Raw genomic sequence first — 10,695 nt, 5'->3', positions numbered from 1 at the left:
CGACCTTGGTGCACCTCTTTTTTTATTTACATCATGTGCTGTTTGGGGACTATTTTTTAAATCTGCCATCCTGTCTGACACTGCAGTGACACTCCTAGATGGGCCAGGTGTTTGTGTTGGCCACTTGGGTTGCTTAGCTTAGTCACACAGCGACCTTGGTGCACTTCTTTTTTTCTTTGCATCATGTGCTGTTTGGGGACTATTTTTATCAAGTGCCATCCTGTCTGACACTCCAGTGACACTCCTAGATGGGCCAGGTGTTTGTGTTGGCCACTTGGATTGCTTAGCTTAGTCACAGAGCTACCTCATTGCGCCTCTTTTTTTCTTTGCATCATGTGCTGTTTGGGGACTATTTATTTAATCTGCCATCCTGTCTGACACTGCAATGACACTCCTAGATGGGCCAGGTGTTTGTGTCGGCCACTTGGGTCACTTAGCTTAGCCATCCAGCGACCTCTGTGCAAATTGTATGACTAAAAATAATATTATGAGGTGTGAGGTGTTCAGAATAGACTGGAAATTAGTGGAAATTATGGTAATTAAGGTTAATAATACTATGCGATCAAAATGACCCCCAAATTCTATGATATAAGCCGTTTTTTAGGTTTTTTTTGCAAAAAAAACACCCGAATCCAAAACACACCCGAATCTGACAAAAACATTTCACTGAGGTTTTGCCAAAACGCGTCCAAATCAAATACACACGTGGAACTGAATCCAAAACCTAAACACAAAACCCGAAAAATGTCCGGTGCACATCTCTAATATTCAATATTATTATTATTATTATTATTATTATTATTATTTCTTCTAAACAAGAGTGGTGAACAGGATCTGGTTCATCTCTTAAATGGTATATATCACTGTGATCCTTAACAAAACCATGAAATAGTACCATGCAGTCTTGACCCCTTTGTTATCACACCATGCCACTCCAAATCCTGGCACCTATAAATGACTTACCCCTACTTTCTTGACTTTCTGCACTGCCTTGCCATGCCATAGATCACTACATACCCCTTGCATTTCTCACTTTCCTACTATCCCCCTCTCCCATTATACCCCCTTACCCCTCTGGTTCTCTGCATCTACATTTTATTCCTCTTCATTGCAATGCATTTAACAAACTAATATTCTTCTCAACCCCCTACACCCACACAAACACTTATTTGTGCTCATTCACCCCCATAAGTTACCATCTTCTTGTTTGTGACATTGCTTCTCCTATTTGGAATTTGTCCTAATGCTGCAGACCATTGCAAATACAGTGTAATTCCAAAAATGCATGAAAACCATAAATAGAAAAATGTGTTTACATCTCTACATTAGCCTTACAGCATCTGCATGTTAAACAGTGTGCAATGAGGAAATGTGTTAAAGTATTTTCACTACGTATATATCAAATACATTTACCAACAAACAGATGTAATAGTGTACAGAGCAGAAAAAAATTGCTAGAATTTTTAAGTATTTGTAAACAAAACTCATGGGATTAATATATTGATGATGTTATTCCAGAATTTTCTTCTAGTCCCAATTGAATTACTGTATTTTAATTAGTTCTACAATTACATAAGGATCCTTATCATATAAATATAACTATTTTCTTGTGAGTGTGTCTGCTGTGTGTTCTGTTTTAAGCTGATGGTGAGTTTGAATTCTACATAATGAACTGTACAAAGCTACTGTTTTTCATCCATGGGTCTATAGATGTGGAATATTTTTAGAACTTTTTGTGTACTTTTGGAGTCTTTAGTCAGCCTTTAGGAAACTTGTTTTAGTGTTTTCTATGTTATGCCTAATGTGAAGGTACAGTGAAACAAATAATTTTATCTTCATCTTTTAAAAAGACCTCTACATATGTCATCCAGATTTGAAATGGTGGTAACATTTCAGGAGTTTATCTAATTGAGGATTCTGATTGCATAGGAAGAATATTTTTGAATCTCAGTGCCTGATTCTGAAAGATTTATTTTCTATGAGCTGGGTTGTAAAATATGACACTTGTGAGCGTGTTTATGCCTAATATTTAAAAGGGCAATGGTTTACTAGCTGTGTCTTGTTCGTCAAAGGGTTGTCCTTTTACAAATTGGCCATGAACATTCTTGGAAGGTTCAGATTTTGCACCTGATTCTTCACATATAAACCCCCCATGTCAGATGCACTGGAGTGATTTATTGTTTCTGTGCTTATTTCCAAGAAGCACCATGCTTGTTTCCAGAGTCCATGTGCACAGAATCACAGTTGAGATTTAGATGTACAGTCTCAGAAATGTCTTGAAAATTTATTGGACCATCCTCGTCAGTGACTGGGACAGAGATCGTCCGTCTTATGGAAGTGTTAAGAGAGGGTTTCGGGCTTGTCGCCGTACTGTTTGCCAACTGATTGCTAAAATAATTGTTCATATTATAGGCCATACTCTGATGAAGTTTCCGCACCTAGCATGGTGCTGGCACAAACTTTGATGGGGCAAACACTGGCTGTGTCTAAGTTAAAAAATATAATTAAACATGCACAGGCAACATAAAATACATACAATGTCAGTGTTGTAGCTGACAATATAGTTAAATATCCATTCTTTATAATATAGCTTATGTTCTATGTACAACAGTCTCCTCTGTGGCTCGAAAACTACAAATTCACAATCTGCTACCGAACCAATGTTGTGTGCTGATAGCAAGTCAGTTGGGTGAAGTCTATCACTTGCTCCAGAGAGCAGACGTAATATCTGTTAATTGCACACTTTACTATAAGTGGAAATAATCCTGAAACAATGCATTAGATGTAAAATATCCAGTACACATTGCCCAATTCAGATTGCACAGTTACTGCATGTTACTGAAGTTGTAAAGGTAATGTATGGAGGAAGCAATAATGAAAGTCAGCAACATTTCTGACAATCATTTCCAGTAGCAGTTGCACAGTTCAGGCTGCAGCACAGTCCAAAATTAAAATAGGGGAGCCACAGCAACTGCCACCCCAAACACTGCCAAACATAGCTGGCTGGGACTCACTGGCGGTTGGTGTGGCTCTCCTATATGAACTTTGGATTTTGCTGCAACCCCACATCTGGAGCAGCCGCTGGATGTATCTCAGCTTGTTTATATAAGGTACTGTACTGTAAGCAAGTTAGTCCACAAATAGACTGATTGTACAATATATGACCTGTGTAGAATCAATATTTGTAGAGTAGCTGCTGGCAACAAATATTAGCTGGTTATGTGTACAAACAGGTTCATTTGTAGGTGCAGGCTAGCTGTGCAATCGATGCACCCAGGGCAGCCATCAGGGGGGGGACTGTGGGGACTGAAGTCCTGGGCCCTTATAGAGAGGGGGGAGAAAACAACGAGACAGGGCATCGGCCTTGGTATTCTTAGAACTGGGCCTGTAGGTGATGATGAACTTGAATTGTGTAAAAAACAACGCCCAACACGCATGCCGAGCATTTAGCCATTTTGCTGATTTAATATACTGTAGATTCTTGTGGTCAGTGAACACCGTAATGGTATGCTCGCCCCTTCAAGCCAGTGCCTCCATTCCTCAAAAGCCCATTTGACTGCCAGTAAATCTCAATTACCAACATCATAGTTGGATTCAGCAGAGGAGAATTTCCTGGACAGGAAGGCACAAGGGTGTAACAACAGAGACATGGGGTCTTCCTGAGAAAGAATGGCTCCCACTCCAACCTCTGAGGTGTCCAGCTTGACAATCAAGGAAAGATTAGGGTTGGGGTGTCTGAGAACTGGAGCTGAGACAAAGGCCTGTTTTTAGGGCCCGGAAGGCAGACTCAGCTTGAGGTGACCAGTTGGACGGATCAGCTCCTTTTCTTGTTAACGCCACAATAGGAGCAACTAAATCTGATAAGGCATGAATAAAACGCCTATAATAATTTGCAAAACCCAAAAATCACTGGATAGCCTTCAAGTTAGTGGATTGCGTCCAGCTTAGAATAGCCTGGAGTTTCTTAGGTTCTATAAAAAAACACTTTGGAGAAATAATATACCCTAAAAAGGACACCTCAGTGAAGTGGAAATCACACTTCTCCAATATCGTGTACAAATGGTTCTCCCGCAACCTTTGAAGCACTTGCCGCACATGGACAACATGCTGTTAAGGAGACTCAGAGTAAATTAAAATGTTGTCCAGATTAATGACCACGAACTTCCCTAAAAAGTCGTGGAGGATGTTGTTTATAATATCCTGAAATACCACAGGAGCGTTAGACAGTCCAAATGGCATCACAAGATATTCGTAATGTTCGGACTGAGTACTGAAAGTCATCTTCCACTCATCCCCAGATCTTATTCGGATGAGGTTGTAGGCTCCCCTGAGATCGATTTTGGAAAAAATAACCGCAGTACGGAGCTGATCAAACAACACCGAAATCAACGGCATGGGGTAGGTGTTTTTAATATAAATTTTATTAAAGGCCCGATAGTCTATACACGGTCTTAGGGTCCATCTTTTTTCTCAACACAAAAAACCCTGCACTTAACAGAAATTTTGAGGGCCTAATAAACCCCTTCTTCAGGCTTTTCTGCACATAGTCATCCATGGCCTTAGTCTCGGGGGCCAGATAAAGCACAAAGTCTCCCCTTTGGCAGAGTGGCACCAGGAACAAGGTCATTGGCACAGTCATATGACCAGTGGGGTGTCAGGATATCAGCGTTACCCTTACAGAAAACAACAGCAAAATCCTGATATACTGAAGGTATGAGATCCAGAGTAACAGCCGCGACCCGGACTGGACGAGAAATACATCCTTTGTCACAGAAGGAATTCCACTGGGAAATTTCCCCAGACCGTTAATCTATGGTGGGATTATGAAGGGCAAGCCAGGGGTGACCTAAGACGACCGGCACAGCCGGACAATGGGTGAGATAGAACTAAATTTTTTCAGACTGTAAGGCCCACTGTCAGTTGTACTGGAGGGGTCCAGTGAGTAACTACCCCATTTGAGAGTGGACCACCATCTAGTCCGTGCATAGTGATGGGTCTATCTAATTGGAGCTGCGGAACTCCCAAAGCTTGTGCCCAAGCAAGATCCATAAAGTTCCCGGCAACTCTGCTGTCAATGAAGGCTGAAACAAATGAACTGAGACTTCCAAAATAAATGTTAACAGGAATTAACAAGGAATCATTTGAGGAGATTAAATGCAGTCCCAAGTGAACCTCCTCACAATTCACTTGGTCATAGCGTTTCCCTATTTATTTGGGCAGTTACGTGCAACATGTCCCTTGCCACCACAATATAAGCAGAGTCCCGAATTTAGCCTTCTGGCTCTTTCTTCTGGAGACAGCCGGGAGAGACCCACTTGCATGGTCTCCTTGACGTCCTCAGGGAAAGCATACACACATGGACTAGACCTGAAATTAGCTCCTCTTTCAGCCCTCCACTATTGGAGACGACGATCAATCTTCATAGCAAGCTCCATGAGCTTATCTAAAGTCTCCGGAGCTGGATACTGAAGGAGACTATCCTTGATTACTTCAGACAGACCGAGGCAAAACTGACTGCGCAGGGCAGGATCATTCCACCCACTGTTGTTCGAACAATGTACAATATGCCTCTGCGGGATATTTACCCTGTTTAAGTGCACGCAGGTGGCTCTCAGCCGACGCTTTCCTATCTGGGTCATCATACAAAAGGCCTAATGACTTAAAGAAGGCATCTACTGTAAGCAAGACTGCATCGTCGGATTTCAACCCAAAAGCCCAGGTTTGTGGATCGCCTTGAAGCAAAGACATCACAATGCCCACCCGCTGAGACTCAGTACCTGAGGAATGGGGCCTTAAAAAAATAAAGTTTACAGGCTTCCTTAAAATTAAAGAAATCTTTTCGGTTACCCGAAAAGCGGTCAGGAAGGTGCTTCTTTTTTTCAGGAATCATACCTGGAGAGGCTCGTAAAAGATCTTCCAGCGATCTCACCCGAAGGGTAAGATCCTGAACCATCTGAGTGAGTTCCTGAATCTGATTGGCCAAAAGCTGGCTGGGATTCTGTCCTTGTACTGCCGGATTCATGAGGACCAAATTTCAAGGCCAACCTGGTAAAATAACAAAAATTTTATCTTTTTTTTGTTGCTTTGGACCAGTGATAATGTTACGTTTTCTGTGCTTAGAACGTGAGCTAGTGAGTGGGTAAGTCCTGAGCACAGGAACGTTACACTGTTATAAGGACAACGAATATCAGTAACCCCTAGGACCCTACCTCCATTGCTTCACCAGCGTGGTCAGTTTATGCCTGCGATACTATGTGTTCTTGGGCCCAAGTCAGCTGCATTTGAAGGGAGGATTAAGTCTGCCCAACTCCGATGCCCCCTGGTCTTAATATGAGACAAGGCATAGACTGAGACGGGATGATAACAATGGGACCTCTAACTAAACAAAACTCAGAGCTAGGAGCTACTATAAATCTTAAAACTAAACGTATGTGTGGCATGCCTCCAAAGGAAAAGGACAACAAAGGTACTACTGTCCACACCCTACACAGCACCGTCGTGTACTGGGGAGGACAGCTTGGGTGGAAACCTTTGCAAAAAAACCAGCAACAAGTTTAACCAAAGAATACTGTGGCCTAGGCTGCAAGACGCTGCAGAAGCTTCTACTCACAACACCGGGAGAGTGACCACAAGTGAACGAGAATCCCGAGATGACAGGCACAGGTTTCAATAGACTGGAGGGCTGGAAAGACTCCCACGACCGGCTTCCGAACACCTGGACTCAGGACCACTTTGAACAGGGTTGACCAGATAAAAGCACACTGAACAAGGAATTCTCCAGCTATCACCGGCGTCTGTGTAAGGCACTGAGGGATAATATAAGAGGTGTCTGTACCAATAGCTAAAGAGCACCTAAATTGATTATGTCATGCAGCTGCCCTGCTACACGACCACATGCTGACAGGTGATTGATTAATCATATAGCAACAGGAAACACGGTCCGCCTGTGGCGTCCCCGTTGCTATGGACCCGGCGGCTCAGTGCACACGGCATCCCGGCATAGCTATGGACCCGGCGGCTCAGCCTGCATGGCGTCCCGGGGTTGCCAGGAGCCGTGCGGGTAACAGGAGGAGGCGCAGCTGCCGGGCGCTGGCGAGAACCGCCACGCCTAACAGTTAGGGCATGGACATGCTTAAAACCAAGATTGGGGTGCAGAGTTTAAATTGGGGCAGTTTGGTTAAACACTGCCCCAATTTATTACTTGAATATCTCATCCAGATTCCTTTCTCCTTGTGGTCTTATGTTTTTGTTTTAAAAAGGATAAAAAGGGAAATAGAGCTTAAATAATGTCCTTTAACTAAACAAATTAAATATAAAGTTCCTCTTTTAGAGTGGTTCAATGTCTCATACTAGAGGCTAAATGTAATAGCCTGCGAGCAGCCAGAGGTGAGGGACTTTGTGCAAAAATGTCCACATTTTTAAAGTTTCAACCAACCACAACCAGCCTTGTGAATGATTGCCGCTTTCAAAATATGGGTATTCTTGCACAAAGTCCCGCACTTCCAGCAGCTCACAGGCTATTACATTTAGCTACATAACTCAATGACTTGTACTGTGTTAATAAGGCAATTTTTAAGATGAATCCCAGATTTCATCTGCTCACTTAGGGTCTGAAAAACACTGTATCATAGCATTTCATATGCAGATACAGCTGCAGTCGCACACAGAATATAGGCATGCCAAATAACAATTTAATCAGAAGAATCTGTTCGTGTGTCTTATTTGAATAGCCATGCAAATAAGAAATAATGAGTCAGAGGTGAATTTAGACCTCATTGTGCCTCAAGCAATACACACGATTTGTGTATTCCCCATGTTTGCAAGCATTTCCTTCGGGTACTCCAGTTTCTTTCCATACTACAAAAATATAATGGTAGGTAAATTCGTAAAAAGTATCCCTAGTGTGTAAGTTTGTGCAAGTGTGTTGGCAAACTAGATGGGCCAAGTGGTTTATTATCCGCTGTCACATTCTATGCTTCTACATGTCATAACTTGTGAGATGGGTGAATATCCTAAAATGTATCCTACATAAAGCAGAAACATCCACCCAACTTGCTAATGCTAGAAAAATGTAAAAAAATATATGTTTTTACAAAAACTCAAGAATGCTCTCAAAAATATATTCAGTGGCAAAAGAGATAAGAGAACCAATCTGTGTCCACAAGGATTTCTAAAGTGGCCAATCACATGTGATTTTCCAAATCTGACAGCTATCTAACAGCTATAATAATCCAGTTATTACACAAATATAGTGGTTATTCACAAACGATCCATCTTTGATTCCGTATGTGATCGCTTATTTTTCCAGATCTTCATGTAAATGCCTTTGTCTGTATATGCCATTATTTAAAATCCCAATTGTCAATAACTTATTGAAAGGATATATGTTAAATGTACAAATATGAGGTGACACATATGAGTTATTAAACAGCCATTAATCATGTCATATTTGTATAAAAATAATTATAAATATCAACAATTTCAAACATGGATATTATAAATTAAGTCTTTATGTTCTCAATTTACTGTATCTCTTAAATTACTTTTTATTTATGTTCATTGATAAATGATTGTTTAATGAATTTCTGAAAAGTAAGCTCTTGAGAAAAAATTGGGATATGTTTTATTTTTCTTTTCAACATGATATGTACTAGAGCAATTGAAGTTTAAATTGGGAATGATATATTCTACTCACATCAGTGGGATGTATATACACTATGGTGAATGTTTAGTGCAGAACAGTTCAATTGAATGTGTTAAAAGATTGCACTTTTTTACTTGTTAATTTTTATTTTCTAAACAAGTAAAATAATAAAGGATAAAACAATGGAATTAAGTTCATGTGTATGCAGTTTGTAAAATTACTAACTTAGAATTTATTCATCCACAATATGTGTGAAAGCACCAACCTAAAATATGGCCCACTAGACAATGGTAACTATAACATTGTAGTAATAATAATGTTTCTTTACAGAAAAACCTGAAATTGACATGGAGAATCAGACTAGTATTACAGAATTTTACTTGTTGCCCTTTTCTGTAACATCTTATTATGCATCGTTCATTATCAGTGTATTTTTCTTCCTATATGTATTTGGAGTGCTCATCAATTCTATTATAATAACAGTGATATATATTGATTATCAGTTACACACCCCCATGTATCTGTTCCTCTGTAACCTGGCCTTAGTAGATATCTGTTATACAACAACTACTGTCCCTAAACTGCTGTACATGTTAATATCTGGTGATAATTCTGTATCCTTCATACAGTGCTTCACCCAGATGTACTTTTTTATTCTGGCTGTTTCCACAGAGGATCTTCTTATATTCATTATGGCATATGACCGGTATGTTGCAATATGTAATCCTTTACACTATCACAATATTTTAAATAGGAAAAACTGTATGTTATATGTATCTAGTATTTGGATATCAGGATTCTTGAATTCATTTGTGGTTACATCTTCAGCATCAAAAATGTCATTTTGTCCTACAAATACCATGCATCAGTTTTTCTGTGATCCCAAAGCTCTGATTAACATCTCCAGTGCTGGCAGTGAGGACTTTTATATTGTCATCTATCTAGAAATGTTGATATATGCATTTTTCCCAACCACATTCATTTCAGCATCTTATATAAAAATTATGAGGGTCATCCTGCAGATAAAATCTAAGGACGGCAGACAAAAAGCCTTCTCCACCTGCTCATCCCACCTCACTATCATAATTATTTACTATACAACAGCTATGGCTGTGTACATGGTGCCTCCATCAGAATACTCGAATGTCCTAGAGCCAGTCCTTTCAGCTGTGTACGTAGTTGTAACACCCATGATCAATCCTCTCATCTACAGTTTACGAAATAAAGATGTGAAAAGAGCTATGCTAAGAAAAATAGGAATAAAACAAAGAACAGTTAATTTCAGCTAATTAGAATTGATATAATTAATTTTCAAATTATTTAAACTTTGGATAAGTGGATGTCAATTATTCTATTCTACAAATGAATAAGACCACAAATGGTGTAATACGGTATGCCTTATACAACAATCTTGTACAGTTTGTCTCTATCCAATATTCCAAAATACAGAATATTTCAAAATATGAAATATTTTGAGCTTGACTGAGATAGCGACACTTTTACTTTCTGATGGGTCAATGTAAACAAACTGTGTTTAATGCACAACATAATTGTAAATACAGTATTGTGCAAAATTAACTTTAAGCTGTTTGTATAAGATGTTATGAAACATAAATGAATTTTGTGTATAAGTACAAACTTTGTTTCATGCACAAAATTATTTAAAAACAAATCTTAAATTACTTGCAGGCTATGTTGTATAAAGTGCACATTAAACATAAATACAGTGTTCACTTGGGTCCCACTCCTGATGTATCTCATTGTGGTATTCAAATATTCCATAATACAGCAATAATATGATATCCAAAATATTTCTGGTCGCAAGATTTTTCCATATTGGAGACTCAATCTGTATAATAAGAGAACAATGTCCATCTTTCTTGAGTGAGCAGCCTCCTTCATCAGGATTAAGATCTACCAACATTTTGTTAAAAATGCACACCATATTTTATGCTGTATATTTTTCAGCATACATACATGATAAACTCTTATGTTATTTTTATATTGTCTTTATATGACCTGAATCTGTGCTGTGCTTCAGACTCAAAACA

At 39.5% G+C, this 10,695-nt stretch overlaps 1 protein-coding gene across 1 annotated transcript; it reads left to right on the top strand.

Moving 5' to 3' along the window:
• The first annotated feature begins 6,366 nt into the window (after positions 1–6,366).
• LOC134944276 (olfactory receptor 1-like) lies at positions 6,367–9,933 on the top strand. Its single transcript, XM_063932853.1, has 3 exons — positions 6,367–6,466; positions 7,731–7,873; positions 9,274–9,933. Exons 1-3 carry the CDS (start codon positions 6,367–6,369, stop codon positions 9,931–9,933), a joined length of 903 nt encoding a protein of 300 aa, XP_063788923.1.
• Positions 9,934–10,695: the final 762 nt, after the last annotated feature.

Source organism: Pseudophryne corroboree, chromosome 7, assembly GCF_028390025.1.
Source record: "Pseudophryne corroboree isolate aPseCor3 chromosome 7, aPseCor3.hap2, whole genome shotgun sequence".
NCBI classification, from domain to species: Eukaryota; Metazoa; Chordata; class Amphibia; order Anura; family Myobatrachidae; genus Pseudophryne; species Pseudophryne corroboree.
The sequence above is the reverse complement of the archived record's forward strand: the minus strand, read 5'-3'. Positions and strand labels throughout refer to the sequence as shown.

Bases quoted from the DNA above. Each gene is read 5' to 3' on its own strand.
- LOC134944276 (XM_063932853.1), top strand. From the start codon at position 6,367: ATGGGACCTCTAACTAAACAAAACTCAGAGCTAGGAGCTACTATAAAT. The intron at 6,467-7,730 runs GTACTACTGTCC...TTATTTGAATAG, and splicing joins AAAGGAAAAGGACAACAAAG to CCATGCAAATAAGAAATAAT. The intron at 7,874-9,273 runs GTAGGTAAATTC...TCCTTCATACAG, and splicing joins CATACTACAAAAATATAATG to TGCTTCACCCAGATGTACTT.